Here is a 16,747-nt window from a genome sequence, read left to right as displayed (position 1 = left end):
ATTAGGATGCTCTTTCGCAACAATTAAATATACTTTGTTTTTCATAAGATGTAGATAATCTGAGATCAATTGATGTCCCATTTTCACATTTTCTTTATGGTTTCTATCTTCTTTCCAGATATGCTTCAATGTCCTAATTGAATATAGCGTTATTTTAATTAGATATATATTTAAAAAGTTCAGTAACTTAACACCTGCTTTGGCAAATTTGTATATATATATAAAATACCAATATTTTGCATAGTAAGGACCTTTACAATAGAAACACACCGTGTACAAAACTGCCCCTCTAAATTATCTAGCTATCTACAGGGTCCTAACACTTCCTCTTCCTCAAACAACTCTTGACAGATAATACAGTAACATTTCTTGTAATATATTCTAAGTGAATTGATTTTGATTGATAAGCCCTGTCCCTTAGTCCCGTATTTTTGTAACATATGAAAAAGAATGATATCAAAAGTTTACAGAGTTGATCCTAGATTTAAAATTTAAAAAAACATCTATCGTTTGGCGACCCAAACCTTCTCCTCCACTGAATCCATTCGCTATTTCAGTCTAAACTGCTTTATATGTGAAAATGAGCTTGAGAGGCCTTACCTTTTAATAGTTGGGTGCAGGAAGTCCTCCGGTGCCAAAGACCTAATTTACAGATATCTCAACCTCACTGGGTACTTATATACAACATAGAGCAGGGGACTCTCCTTTGAGACTGCGTCATGAGTTCGATGCACATATCAGCAGAGGGGGGCTGATTGAGTCTGTCAGTCCCACTCTCTCACCTCCCACCGTCTTTGCTTTCTGTCACACTTGATGTGTTGTTTTCTTGTCTTGAACTTGGACTGTCCACCTCTGTTGTCACATGGAAAGTGTCTGACTGGCCCCCTTGATCTTGATAGTGTTGTGGTGTCGGTGGCTTGCCCACACAGGGGTCTCGCTTGTCTGATGTTGCTGTCAAACAGACATATTGCCTGTATTGCCTTGTATGCTAGAGGTGAGAGCAGTTAGCTGATGCCTCTTTTCAGAAAACATGTAACAGCAGCAGTAGTAATGCTGGTATTAGTAGTAAAATCACATGGGTAAGAAAGAGTCGTGTCTTTCAGAGGGGAGCAACTGAGAGGAGTAAACTGACTGAGTATTTTCCGTATGAGTGTTAGACAAATCTTTGACACCTCAGATTCACAGAAAGAGGAGAAGTGCTCGTCACTTCTCAAAGTAGATGTCAAAGTTGTGACTACATTTCTGCACATTGAATTTCCTTACACTGATCTGCTTTTTGCAATACACTGTAGAACAGCTTGTTGTCCATCACAAGTGGACAAATCAACTTTGAAATAAGTAAATAAATAATTATAACTCATACTTTCGTTGTTGCTGTAAATGTTTATCTCTACCCCCGTTTCTATGTATAGACACGTCACACGTAGAGAAGTAAGATTTGTGCTTCCTGTTGTGATGTGCTCAAGCCGCTCATTAAAAAACGAATGCACCAGAGGTCCACGTGGACATCAGAATGCTTTGTTTTTTGTCGTTCAGCCAAGAACACCTGACCTGCACGTCTACCAAAGTCATTTTAAAGCTCAAGACATCTGTGTACGTTCAGACCTCTTTTCAGTCTAAATATCAGTTGTGTCTGCACGATGGACAAAACTGTAAGAGACCTCTTGTCGAAACTAGAAGCAACATGATGTGACATTAAACAAAGTAGGAAATAATTTTGAACTGTGTGACCCAGACTTAATGATTTAATGAACTGACATTTTGCAACCAGCAAACTAACTAACTAATTATTTTGTGTTGATATTTGGTCCCAAATTAAGATTGCCATGACGTCAGTCCCAGTTTTGTTGTTTTACAAACGATTGTGTGCAAAACATGTAACATTTTTTAAGCTTTATTTAGAAGACTTGAGAACTTTGAAAAGAGAGGACATCCTTTCTAACAGGGTCAAAAATTCAGGGGTTAAAGGGGACTGCAGTGTTGTGCTGGAAGCTGCTGGTTAGCTCATGTTAGCGGACTTCAGTTCTAAAATAACTTTGGCTGCCTTTGTTCTCTGTGAGCAGCGCGGGGAGAGGCACTGAGACGAGGCCCTCGAGAACGTGCATTAAGTCACATCCTTCGGACTGTCGCAGAAAATCTGACAGTCCTTCACAAAGAAATCCACTGTCAAGCAGCATTAAATAACTTAAACAAACCATCCTCAGGCTTGTATAGGAAAACCGAGAGAGACATTGAAAGTCTCATTTTTCACATCGTGTTACAATCCACTCACATATTGCCAATAAAAAAGTGATTGATACATGTCAATTGCTACAAAATGTTTAATTGAGCCCCTTTAAACAGCTTCATCAATGCACCAGATGAATATTAAAAACAAATTTTGGTCCAACTCACGTTTTATTTCCTATAAAAATCAGTCTAGATGTTACATAAATATAGTTATAACAGTTTTACATCATTATACATATACATACATACACAATGAACTGGAGAGGCAGAAATAAAAAAAATCCGGCCTACTGGTTTGAGTTGTGCATTCATCACTTGCAGACGAAACTACACCAGTATTGTCTTGTAGCGCCCTCTGCTGGCAGACTGTAGACGACCACCCGTTACAATGGCAATACTAGGTCCTGTCATGACAACCAGCAGAAAGAAAACAGTTTTGAACAACTCTTTTGTCTCAGCAGTTATAAATATGGCATTTAAAAACTAACCTGAACTCAAGTGCCGCAGAAATCTGAACTTGGAGACCGATTTACAACAACTGCATTGAAGAAGGTAAACTTGAAGAAGGCCTGCTCAGCTGATAATCCTGACTGGCTTGTAATAATTCATCAGTACGGACCACCGTCTGATTTGAACCTATTTAGTGGCAAAGCCAGTGGAGAGACGTTCAGGATGGATTTCCCCTCAATGCATGCAGGAGCATGAAAGCTTTTAGATGATGCAGTCACTGACGTTGACTTTCATTTACACCCAGTGATGGAATGTAACTAAGTACATTTACTCAAGTACAGTACTTAAATACAATTCTACAATACCATTTTCTGCTCCTTTATACTTGCACTACATTTTGGGGGCAGATATTGTACTTTTACTTTGCTTTATTTATTTGATAACTTTAGTTACAAGTTACTTTGCAGATTACCTGCTGTATCAGGGCGTTTGTGCACAGTTTTCAATTAATTTATTATAATGGCAAACTGACAAACTGGTCGACCCCACAGTATATTTACTTACACTTGTACTTCAGTACATTTACAGCCAAAAATTTACTTTTGATACTTAAGTACTATTAATATCAGACACATTGAGCCTTTAACTCAAGTACTATTCATATGGGTAACTTTTGCACTTTTACCAGTCATATTTCAACACAATATATTTTACTCATGTTTGACTTTTGAGTAATTTTACAACACTGTGTGTTGCTGTGTGCAGCCTCTTGTGATACAAACATGGGCTGCAATAATTGACAATAAATAGGTCAGAGATTAATTTTCTTTGGGATCATTTATTATTTAAATTAAACATTTGGATACATTTTCTTTTTCGAATGTCATGTAGGACCTACTGATCTTTAAAACATCATCAGTGTTTTATTTCCCAACTGCTGCAGAAGCACTTTGCAGAGAGATTTCAGTGAAGGTGGAAAGTACCTTACGTTTTTTTTTGTTTTAGTTATTACAGTACAAAAGACTTATTTCGCGATCTAGTTGCAAGCGTTTGGTTATTACATGAGGCTAATATTCCTGACTTTATAATGAAGCACTTAAGAGTGGCACAACCACATGCAGTGGAGGACGGTGTGTCATGCAGAGTCTGTTGCACACCAATGAACGGTTCAACGTTTGGTTTTCCATTCAATCGAGGTCTGCTGGGAAATCACGCAGTGGGGATAAAGGGAAATACCAAGCACCCAGTTTCGTTGGCTCACTTGCTGATGTTTTTCACCGCAGTTAAACGGCAAAGAGTCCTAAACTTTAAATCTGAAGCCCCCTACAACCAAATCTACCCGGCAGATTAATTAATGTCTCTTACATCCCGATTTATGACAAATTAAGGAACTGGAATAACGTGTTGCATATTTTGCCACGATGCTGCCATACTACATTATAATAATAATACAAAACAATGAGTGAAAGATTCAGATTAGCTGTGACAGTATTTTGTGATAAAGGTCGAGAGGAGCTCTGACCGCACTGGTTGGTGCGTGCGATGTTTCACTGTGATGAACACAGTTGAAACCACAGTACGTCAGGCAGTAAATCTGACTTTCTGTAGGCTGCAATTAAATGCCTCCTGTTCATCGGAAAATATGCCCCAGGCCTAATCTGTAATGTATCGTTGGATAATTAACGTTTTTTTCCCTGTGTTCACTGTGACCAAATAACAGATTGAATGGCGTTGCATTCAGGTGTTTTATCTAAATTATAAAGCATGTATTGAATTCAGTGGCGATTTTAAATAGCCTATCAAACCACAACAGTAATTATTATTATTATTATTATTATTATTTTTTTTTGCAAGACATGAATGCAGCATTTCTTTCTCTCCTTGTAATGAACGCCATGACAGTCAAAACTGTCCCGTCAGTGTCCATCTGGAGTGAGGTGCATCTCTACTTGAGACAGCCCCCTCTTGAGCCCCCTCTGAATGTCTGCCTCCACACCCAGAGCCGGGCCTTGTCTCTCCTGGACGTAGAGAGGCAGGCCGGGGTAGACGGCCGGTGGAGCCCGGTAGGAAGTACGCCACGGCAGCAGGAAATTATTGCACATTGCCGGGTGATTCACGTGGGGCACCAGCCAGTTTGGAGGCGGGTATGACAGGATGGAGGCATGGTGGAGTGTGTCAGGTGTGGGCAGAAAAGCTCGGGCGGGAGACGCATCGGTGGTTTGGGGGATGTCGTCGCTGTAGGAGACCTGTCGCTGAGCCTCCATCTCAGCCTCCAGGACCGCTCGGGGAGAGCGCACACGGAGCCCGGGGAAGTGGAAGAGACTTTGCTGTGTGAGGGAACTTTGGGGATCAAATCCACCAACACCTCTACTGGCTTCAAACTGGTGGATCGCTCGTTCCTGCTGCCCCAGATAAGAAGCTGGGCTGCCGAGTCCAGCCTGGAGGAGTGCCGGGATGTGAGCCGGTCTAGGTGATAAAGACCAGGTAGAAGTTTCAGCGGAAGCAGCTTTGCTCTTGTCTGCGCTCAGTCTGCTGTGATACTGCAGGCTGAGCACCTGAGCCCGCAGCCGCGCGTTCTCGTCGCTCAGAGCCAGCAGCTGACCCTCCACCATCAGGTCGTTCAGCCTCCGCTTCTCCCTGGACCGCTTGGCCGCCTCGTTGTTCTTTTGTCGCTTGTCCCAGTAGGCGGCATCCTTCTTGTCGGGGGGGATCATCTCCCTCTTGCGGCGCGAAACGGGGCCGTGGCTGCTGCAGGCGCGTAAACGCAGGAGACGTCGAGCCAGCAGGGAGGACTGTGTTACCGGGAAGAGGAGGCCAGGATCAGACTCTATGTAGGAACCGCCGTCCACTGAGGAGGAAGACTCGCACGGAGAAGGACGCTCGGGGGTCCTGGAGGTGGACATGGCTCTAGACTGGAGGGAAGCAATCAAACATGCTTAAAAACATCTCCCTGAGTTAGTCTATGATATCTTAAGGTTCAGATTACTGATAAATCGAACCAGACTTTATAATAAAAGTTTTAAGAAATTACAATACTTGATAGATTTTACTTTGTGGCTTCTTGTTTGACAGCTCATGCACTCAAAGATTATAATACCCAATATTATAAAACAGCTTAAAAGAAAAACAAAACACAGCCTTAAATTTTGCATACATATGAATGCATTAGCAACATTTCTGTAAACTTATTTTGAATGCAGGATTTTAACATGTAGTGGAGTATTCTGAATACTTCATGAGTACTTCATAAACAAATGAGTTAACATTAAAAAGACGACAGTAATGTGTTGCAAGATTTATTTAAAGGCATCAACCTCAGACACATTCAAGGAAGTAAACGAGTAGATTAGATAAGATTCGATTAGATTAAAGCACTAATGTTTTGTCTCCCATGAATCAAGTCGAAAAGGATGATGAGACACTGACCTGGATGAAAAGATGGCACCTGTGGGATGATTTGGAGGACGGAATCAACTTTAAGAGAGTTTGTTGTAAATCTGCAACACACACAGCAGCGTACAACGTTTGACATGGCACTCAAATCATTTGTTTAATTATACGTCGGCAACACGTTTGAGGACGCTGCGTGTCCGCCCGGAGAGGGGCTGAACCTACCTGTCAATCACAATGAGCGGTGCTGAAGAGAGCAGAGCTGCTGGGCGGCGCTCGAGGTTTACCGTCTGCATGCAGCCAATCGGGTTGTGACCTCTTGCTGACTTTTTTTTTTCTTTTCTTCTTTTTTTTCTTCTTGCTGTGGAAACTCATCAGGCAACTTCACTTGGGAGTGCGGAAGTCCAAGGCAATAGTGTGGTCAAGTTCAAATCGACAGGTGATACTGAAATGAGTCAGTTTGGATAACTTGACCTACTTTTCTGATTCTTCCTGTTTCTGCACAGCGCCTGCAGAACATCACCAATGCGCTGATGCAGATGTGTATCCACTCAACTTTATGTATATATATAACCACAGCAGACTTAACACAGGAGTTTGCATTAGAATGTGAATTATATAGCCGAGTGTATTGGTGTTAAAACAGTACAGTATGTTACTCTTAATAGCTTGTAAAAAAACTAAAAAAGACAAAAAAAGAAAAAGATAGATCAAACAATTTTTAAAATACATTTTAAAAAATGAAAGAAATCACATGCAATATACATTCACATTTGTAGAGATACTTATTTAATAAGCTGGTTTAAAGATTAGTTAACCCCTTTGCACCATAAAACATCGATGTGCACGCTCGACTGTACATTTTTTGTGTCTGTGACTCCTCCTCCCTGAAGCGATCTAACACATATTACTGTAAATGTACCCTTCTAACCACGTGTCACTATATCGCGCTGCAACATTTTAAAGGGGCCGTTCATCCCAAAATCAAAAATACATAGTTTTCCTCTTGAGTGTAGGGCTCTTTATCCATCTATCTTATTTTGGTGTGAGTTGCCCAGTTTTGGCTGAAGAGATGTCGGTCTTTTCTCAAATAAAATGGAACGATGGCGCTCGGCTTGTGGCGCTGCACTGGAAACCTCAACAGCAATGTCTCTTTCCATCAGCCAACTGTGTCCCTGCACAGAAGAAAGCGTGCAGAAAGCTGACACATACAACTCAGTTCGGGACAATGTTAGTGTTAGACAAGTCATTTGTAGAAAGCAAATAGTTCTTACATGAAATGGCTCGCAACAAAGTCAGTGGATTATCTTGAGAAACCGCATCATGATTTCTGGAAAGAGACACTGCTGTTGAGTTTTTCAAATGTATTTTTTGGCGCTTTCAGCACCACAGTCCAAGTACTCTCTGCAAGTGCTCAGCAAGTGACACCAAAACAATCTAGATGAATAAATAGCACTACAGGTAAGAGTAAAAAATATATATATTTCTGATTTTCTGGTGAACTGTCCCTTCAAGGTGATGTGTTGCATTCTTGCTTTTCAGGATTTTCTAAATTAGTCAAATTACTGAAGGTGTCACTGTCTTAATTTGAAACAGTAATTTATTTTTACATTTTAAAATGTATTTTAATGTACATTGCCCTGTTTTGTAAGGTTTGTATTATGGTTACTCCGCACTGAACGTCAAACTGATTGGTCCACTGATCCATCTTCAGTGTGAGCATGTTGAAATACCATCATGCTTAACACACTGTACATGTTAACATGCAAGCCTGTGCGTATAAGGTCTGTGCCATGCTTTTGGTTAGCATGATAGCATGTCACACATACTAAAATGTACAGTGAGCCTTTCAACATGATGAGAACCCAAAGGTAGTAATCCAACAATTTTATCAGGCGTGAAACAAACATTAGAGCCTCACAAGGCCGCCAATGGTGCTGCAGACATTTATTTAGTTTTTTTTCTCCTCGACCGCTTCAGCTGGCTCTGTGCTGTCAACCACAACGCAACTCAGGTCTTATGTCTAGCTTTTACTATTCTTGTTCACCTTAGCTGGTCCAGATACCATCCACTGCATTGTATATCAGCTTCTGTAATCTTCATGTGCTTTCAATCCATATATCTTTCATTGGAGAGTCCTGTAGTCGCTTTCCCACATCCTCAAAGGCTACCAACAGTAGCTATGTAGTCTTCAATCAAGTCATTCTTCACGTCCTCAGTAACATTGGAACAAGGCATCTTGTCACTTGATAATACCAGAAATATCAGCTACAAACCTGGCCATCATTCAGGCGAGTTCAGGTCAATAGAAGAAGCACCATCCTTGCAACCTCCTCTTTCAAGCTGGGCTATTGTGAAGAAAGACAGCCGGGCATGAAAACAGCTTCACCCCACAAGAGGTGAAGTCACCTGATTTGCAGTTTAACCACACTTAACAACGAAACCAAGTAGCAAAACCAGACTGCGTCGTACGAGACCACTATTGTGAAGATTTAATTGTGTTTTACTGAGTGTGGGGGCTGTCCGGATTGTGAGGGGAATATCCTCTGAGCTATCGGATCTGTTTTTGAAGAAAACTTCGGCAGATTTTTCTTTCTGACTCACTGTAACCACAGAGGCCACAGTGAGCCATGTCCCAACAGTCAGGTATGACTTTCAGTCATCCTCCAGATTTTTAAAGAGATAGTAACATATCATATTGTATTGATTTCTGCTGATTAGTCTGATGGTTTTGCTGAGATGGAAACACATAAACATGGTCGCAAATAAACACACACACACACACACACACAGACTCATATATTGTTGAGACAGGAATTAATAATCTTTGACTGTACTGCATAGTGTGCTCCTGTTAAGGATGGCTCATATGCACGGTTCAAATAGACATCAACAGAAAGCATCATGGTGGGCCTGATTTTTTTTACCGCTGCCACTTTCTCATTGTGTGGCAGCACCCACATCCTGGCTACATGTTGCACATGATCGCTCTGTCAGTTGATGATTTATCTTGAACAATATTATGTCCGGTTGGTTTTATCACAATACAGTGAACAGTTCAGTCAACACTTCCGTCTGAAAGACAATCCCACAGCTGATTAAAGCCTGACCAAGCTTGTTTATATTTGTCTCATATTCTGATTAACATATTTCAGCATATGGTTGTTGTGGCCCTTCCACATGAACCTTTGTTTAAGGACATGGCTGGTGTTAAAATCTATTTTTATGCCTCTGCGCTGACGACAGTATTAGTCGTAGGCATGTTTTGGGGTTGTCCATCCCGTCATCCCATTCTAAAGAATACAATATCTCACAAACAGCCACTTGGACTCGAGGGTGAACTGACTAGATTTTGGTGGTCAAAGGTCAGAGAGAGAGTTCACTGTCACCTCACAAAACACATTTGAGATTTAATACGTTTATTATGACATTTCACACAAATGCCAACAATGACAAATACTTTGAGTGAGTTATATCCAAAAGGTCAAATGCCAGATTCACTGTGACATCATTATATTCTGCAAATACACTTTTTTGGCCATTATTTGTATCATAACTCAGCGACAGAGTTGGGATATTGTGACCATATTTTACATTTGGTCCTCTTAGTTTGGTATTCTTCAATCCAGTCATATACCGTATAATTTCACAGGCTGTGCTTTCTACATAACCATTTAGAAAATAACACGTCATAACTATTTAAATATCCTCTCGATATGCACTCCCCTGGACCACACAGTCTTACCACATATGCTCTAAGCTGCAGTTTTATCATTACTGACATTCAAAATGGATAACAAATCAAATGAGAAACCAACATGGGTTTCTAGTGGTTTGGCATCTGTTAAATGTGAAGGCCTCATCATATGACTCACATCAAACCATTCTGTGAGCCCTTTTCCCCTCATGGGTGGGGGCATTGTCATCCCAGAAGAGACCACTCCCATCAGGAAAGAAATCTTTCATGAATAAAAGGCGATCACTCATGACAACTTTGTCCCCTCTTGAAATGCAATGAATCGCTATTTCCATGTGTAGTCCGAGTAGTATTGACCGATCACGTTTGAGTGGGCTTTGGTCGCACGCATGTAAAGAGTCTGTTGAGAGCAAAGAGTGGGAACTCCGAACACACTGGCTGAGTTGCAACATCACAACTTATCAGCTATTGTCTGACAACGACTTCGTTTTTTAATAGCTTGTACAGATTAGCCAGTGTCGTCTCCAATTCTATGCTCGCATCTTAAATTGCTAATCAGACTGTAAACAACGTCCAATGCATGGAAGAGGAGGTCTTGGCCTGGATATTCAGGTATGAACTAGCTACGCTCGAAGCCCCAAAACATTGACCATTGTCACCAGAGAGCATCAGACAATAGCTGACAGGTTCCAAGAATGACTTGCAGTGATGATCTCACTGTAGGGCTCGAGCATTTTTTGTATGCCACACATGCTTTCACCCACTTGTTGAGAATAATGTGATGGATGACTCATCTGATCATATCACATTTTTACACCTCTGTCGACGCCTGAGGTTTTTAACACCACCGAACTCTCAAACGTGCATATATCTTTGTAACGATAGTATTATACTACAACCCTACTGTTAGTTACAGTAGTCACTTTCTGCATTGATATTTTCATTCACCAGAGGAAGAGTTGCTCTTCTGTTGTCCCTTAATATCGGACTAACACAGGAGCATCTTGGTAATCAATTTCTGTCCACCTCAATTTCTGACCCTATTTACGGGTGTCATTCCAATTGACGAAAAACGCAGATGTCACTTTAGTCACTGTTCCTATTAACACTAGCCAGTCAGTTGTGACTAAAGCTCTTGCCATCCATGCCCCAAAAATAAACCCTTTTTCAAAGTCAACAGGATCTTGCCCTCTTGCCGTCGGGGCCTGCTCAGATTATTAAACGTCACAAAGCACAGCTGGATGTTGTTTGCATAATTGCACCATACAATGCAGCTGTGTGTTGTTATATTTCTTCAGTAATTTCTTCGGGCTGTCCCTTTACTTTGGCACCAGTCCTGTGTTTCAGCGCGCCCACAGATTTCACTGAACAAAGTGATGCCTCGTTTTTCAAGCGAAAGTGATGGAGTGACTCATCAGTGGGGGTTCGTCGTATTAGTTGGTTCCCATAAGCTTTGATGTTGTTGTCATAAACCATCAACCCCCCACTCCTCACACACAAAAACACACTCCCACCTAAACCCCGACCACGTTCTACTTTCACTAAGATTCTGTACATTAAGTCCACTTCAATGGAAATACTTTGCTTTTGGTTTTATCTGAACCTATTTAACACGTTTCTATTTCATGTTGAACCCAATTTATTTTACGACCCTCTCCTGGAGAGTTGTGTGATTCTTGGTGTGATTCTTGTCTGCTGGCCTGATTCCTGCTCCTTAACTCACGGCTGAGCTGTCAAGCACGTTGTACAGGAAGTTGAGCCTCAGCAAGCACGGAGGGTATCGCCTCTTCATTGTCAGCTGTAGCGCGACTTTTCTTTTCTTCAGCTACATGAAAACCTTACATGGCGATGTAGGCCAAACAGTGAGAAGCTTACCACAGCAGAGGGCTTTCTCACACTCTGTGAGGGGTGGTCTGAAGGTCGTGTCCTGCTGAGATCCTGTGAGATACAGAGCAAGATGAGAGCAAACATGCTCACATTAAACACGTAGTGGAAACTTGGCCTGTATTTTTGATAGTGTGACAAATTGCAGATAGATAATGAATGTGTTTGTTTTTGGGTGGATCTTGCTAATTGTGGTTTTCATTGTCGAGTGTGAGGTTTGGTTCAAGTGATAATTATGATACAGTTAAAATAAACGTTTCCTGCTGACATCTCGCTGTGCTCATGAATGTTTTGTCGTTGTGTCAGTTAACAATCATTTAAGGGCGAGAAAAAAGCTAAAATGAATTTCAAGAGAAGTGCGTTATTGTACATTGATGACACTGATGTGGAGTTTTATGGTTACCGCAGATGGTTGAGTGGATTTCAAACCATTTATGGTTTAGTAGTTTGTTCATATTTCCATTTTGCAATCAACAACACATGAGGAAGTTAAAACTTGTCATCCCCTCCTCTTGTGATTTTCTCACTGTTGATGCTGCGGTAAGAATGCGAATCTTAGCTAGATGTAACGTGGAAATGTTTCTCATATAAATATAACAAATGACGCGTTTGTCAATAGGCCAGTTCTAAGAATTTAAAAGGTGTAGAAATAAATAAGAAGTGTTATCAATGTTTGCAGCACTTGGTTCCTGTTGGCAGCTGGCCCATAAGAAGCTGGCATGAGTAATGTGAGATCATCTTAAACTTCTCACTGGTTTTGACTTTTCTTCTTTTACTGCCTCTAGCAGGGACATAGTGCTTCCACTCATAAGATATATCTTATATGTGTATTTTATTTTTAGCTGTAAGGGTCTCAGATATAACATAAATGTATTTTTTTAAAGGATAGATTCGCATTTTTTTAAAGTCTTTCACAAGATATAATTCACATATTGATAATACATGAATATTAAACATCAAAAACCCTACTCACCACTCCATTAATAAGATAAAGCTAATATAAGGCCTCAGCAGTCTGAGTTAGTCAAATGAAGTAAGTATTTTCCAAGATTACTATCGTTTTAGTATAAAGAAACATGTTTGTGTCACTGACCGGTGATTTCTTGCGGAGTGGCAGAGGAACAATAAACCAAAGAAGGAATTTTTCACATGAGGGACCATGACTTGGGAAGATACCCACTTGACTGACTCAGACTGCTGAGGCCTCCTGTTAGCATTAGCTTACCATTGGCTAAAATGTATTTTTGCACATGAGGACTGTGGGTTTGTCCCCCATCTCTTACTTTTCAATAGTGTTACGAGGGTTTACAGCCAGTATGGACGGAAGCAGCATATAAGAGCAACAACTCTTTTAATGTGCATGTACATATGTGATAATTATTGTTGGCTTTTCAGTGTTGTATTTATTTTTCAGTATTTTGCTTTAAGATTTACATTTTTAAGTTCTTATACTGCTCGTTTCTGCTTTCACCAGTCTTATGTAATTGAACATTTCTCTATTTTGATGAAAGAATTCAATATTTGGCTTTGATTTATTATAACTTGAATTCTGTTTTTGTTTTTAACTTAAAATACGGGCTATAGATTGTAATAAATTTATATAAATGCTAGGGGAAGCTTGATCCTCTCTTTGTTCGAAATTGCATTCGACAAGAACCCACAGGCACAAAGGGACTATTCTCCTGTGTGTTCATGGTTGTGAGGTTTGGCAGCCATGATGGGCAACGGTTAAACTGTGGTGGAAAAGCCTGGCCTGTTGGCTGTCATTGTTCGCGAAGGCCTGAGAGCACGTATGCCACGCCACCGGCACATCACCTTAACCACTCTGCTGTGCAGCCCAGCTGTAAAAACAGATAGGAAAGATCGCCCTAGATATGCACAACCACTCACATACACACATGTAAGACGTAAGATACAGACACCTTCAGGTGTTGATATGTGGCATTTGTGGGGGCGACCTCACTTTCATAGGGAAGAGAAATGAGACATACAGATATGAGACCACAAAAAGTACATTTAACTGACAATGAGTAGAATTCAGCGAGCTGCCTTTTGTCAAGACGTGCCATTGCTGTCAACTTTTGACCTTCATGTGATGGTTAAACTGCAGTGGGTGCTGACCTCCACCAGGTGGCATTAGATTCATGAAGATGGCAGAATGGTTAACTGAAGCTCTCAAATAAATAATGTGTGGCTTGACTTTAGTCTAAAGATGAATATTAAGATTGAAAATGTGAAAAATATGTTAGTGTTTTTTTTATACATTGACAGTGTATATTTTGAGCAATTTTGAACTAAATAGTACTATAAGTACTTTAAAGATGTATACCTGATCTTGTTCAGAACCTATGAATGAAAAACTGCTGTCAGTTTTAAACTTTTGGTTCAATATTTTATTTTAGCATGAAAGTACACATCTGATCCATTTAACACCAGAGGCTAAGGCACATTTTATTCTTCTTTGGCTTATTTCACATACAGTACAAACAAAACTTTGAATATGACCTAATTTAGTCATATATAAAATAGTTTAATTTGCATGTTTTTGAAGCACAGTGTTGAATAGCTCAGTGGCATTTGCTTATTCAAATGACCACCATTCAGCCACTCTAGCAACTCAGTATGTCTAGATTGTAGGCAAGACTGACTTTAGTCAGATTTGATTTCTATATAGATTATAATCATAATTATTATGTATATATAGAGGGATATTGTTTGAGAAAGAAAAAGAATCACTAAATGTGACCTGGAGTTTGGTGCTGGCCTAAATGCTACTGCTTTCACTTTGCTGTAAACCAATACTCCCACTGTTGCATGGTGAAAAGCTACCTTATCGTACTGTTACAAAGACTTTCTGGGACTGATTTAGGTTAGTTAAAAAATGAAGTTCACCCAGTAAGCATGCCTGGAATCATCATTTGTTGTAGGTTACTTCCGTCAACTAAAAATGTCTGTTTGTACAGTTAATTAGCTGCAGAAAATAAGATAAACAGACCAATGATTTGATTTGATCAGTGGCCTGAGCGCCCCTCCTCCATTCCTTCTTTCTCTCCTCAGGTGAGCTGCACTGGGAATACATTCTGATACCCGAGCCTTCACCTGGGAGCGAGAGAAGGGCGTGTCTGGGAAACATGTTGCACAGGGATTAGCCGAAAGAGGAGGAGGAGGAGGGGCGTGGATGGGTGAAACAGGTTAGTGTTAGGGAAAGCAGCTGAAGAATGGTTATGAAAACTACCAAGTTAATATCTGGCTGCGGGTGGTAGGACTTTATGATTGATGGCTCAGCTATATCACCTGGCTGCAAGTGCTGTATAGTGCTCGAGACAGTGCTGGCAAACAATGAAGGTAAATGCATGAGTCATTGTTGTTGCGTGGGTTGTTTATGTGCTTCTGTTCATGATTTATCTAAAAAAAGTGACTATTAACAGCTCTACAAACAGGATTCATTAATAGTGAAATCAGAATGCCCTCACGGCATTGCTCTGTGTTTGTTGACAAATGTGGTATACGTGCTAATTACTTGGCAACGAGTAAAATATATTGTGACAGTCATTAATTACAGCTCTTGTGCTTATTAATCCTTGCAGGGTTGATGCCGATTGTTAGATCTAAGAAGCCTTGGTCCGCTCTCACCAGGATTGCTCATGCAACCAGAAGAGTTGGTACATTTTTCAGAATTAATTTACATTAGTAGCATTTTATTTATGTAAGCAAGTGGTAGAGGTTTGCATATGTAAGGTTTTTAGAGCTACAACTGGAAGCAGAGCCTGTGTGGATCAACAGCGGTGAATATCTGTGTCTGTTTTGCTCTGTTGTCGGTGTGCATGGCAATGCAATGTAATGAGTAACTAGACTGATAAATGAATCATAGAAAGGGACATTTGCAACTATTTTACTCTGTTGCGTCCTTTGTGTAGCGCAACTGCAGTCTACAAACGTTTGAGTCTCGGCAGCATCATGGCCAAGGAGAGTGTTGAATCTGGTACGTCTCTTTCTGTCTCCATCCTGTAATTCCTTCAACTGCTGCTCGTTGTCTCTTGATCTCACTGTGTTTACTGAGATGCTTTCGGAGCCGACTTGGGATGAGCCGACTTATCGGCCGATATTCGCCTGCTATCAGCCTGTCTGCAAATAAGATGAGATTCACAGATAGCAGCGGCTGATGTTTATCTATTGTGTCACATCAATTTTGTGCCTGCACATTCATGAGCTACTTGCTTGTGACATCACTTTATTTATCTGCCTCTCATAGCCAATACAATATGAAAAGAAGTTTCTTTTCCTTACGCAAACCTCCTAATGAGCCTCTTTTTGTTAAGACTTTTTCCCTTCTCTCTAAAGCCCTGTGAAACATGTATGTCAAATTGCAATTGTGTTGTGGTCCTCTTCTTCTTCTTCTGCTTCTTCTTCTCTTTCTTGTAGTCTTCTTCTTTGTGTTTTTTGGCGGATACTGTATCATGGTGCTCAAATGTTGCTTTTGTCAATGAAAGCAATTTGCCTTAATATTATCGGCTCTATTTGATTGCATTATAACCGATAACCAATATGATACATTTACGAATATATATCGTGCAATTTTAAACATTGGCATCAACCCACAATTTTGCTGTTGGTCCAACGCATGAAATGAAATGAAATATACTATAACATTCGTATGACATGAACTATTAGTGTCATATTTGTGTAGCAGCCTGCATGTGATCTTTTATCTAGATAGAAGTTCTCCTTTAGTTGATCATGTTTCTTTAACAGATGTTATGAGAGTCAGTTTTGCCTTCCTCAGGCTGTGTATGGCTGATGCAAGAATCCCTTTGAGATACGGTTAACAGCAGTCCCATCCATACGCCGGCACATTAATACACATTCACAGCAGCACACACACACACACACACACACATCCATCTGTTGCCTGCTAATGTAAACGATACATTAAATCATTGTGTGTAAATGGTCTCTGAGAGCTAAGACTCTGCCTTACATGTGTCTGACAGGCCTCACATGGGAGGTTAGAGCGAACAGCCGCCACTACCACAAACCCAAACAGAAGAAATCCTTTCTGTGCTTCCGCTGGGGGAGATACGCAGTGAGTCAGCCACG

At 40.6% G+C, this 16,747-nt stretch overlaps 1 protein-coding gene across 9 annotated transcripts in view; it reads left to right on the top strand.

Moving 5' to 3' along the window:
• Nucleotides 1–16,747, top strand: part of atp8b3 (ATPase phospholipid transporting 8B3) — a 41,528-nt gene that overhangs the window by 8,929 nt on the left and 15,852 nt on the right. For 4 of the 9 annotated variants that reach the window (XM_084356159.1, XM_084356156.1, XM_084356157.1 and 1 more), the window contains 3 exons: nt 14,708–14,841; nt 15,238–15,312; nt 16,642–16,733. In XM_084356159.1, coding sequence (XP_084212285.1) covers nt 14,829–14,841; nt 15,238–15,312; nt 16,642–16,733 — 180 coding nt within the window. In that variant the 5' untranslated portion in view covers nt 14,708–14,828. The other 5 variants (XM_084356160.1, XM_084356161.1, XM_084356155.1 and 2 more) reach the window with 5 other exon arrangements.

Source organism: Pagrus pagrus (genome assembly GCF_965226575.1).
Source record: "Pagrus pagrus genome assembly, chromosome: 6".
Classification (NCBI taxonomy): Eukaryota; Metazoa; Chordata; class Actinopteri; order Spariformes; family Sparidae; genus Pagrus; species Pagrus pagrus.
The sequence above is the reverse complement of the archived record's forward strand: the minus strand, read 5'-3'. Positions and strand labels throughout refer to the sequence as shown.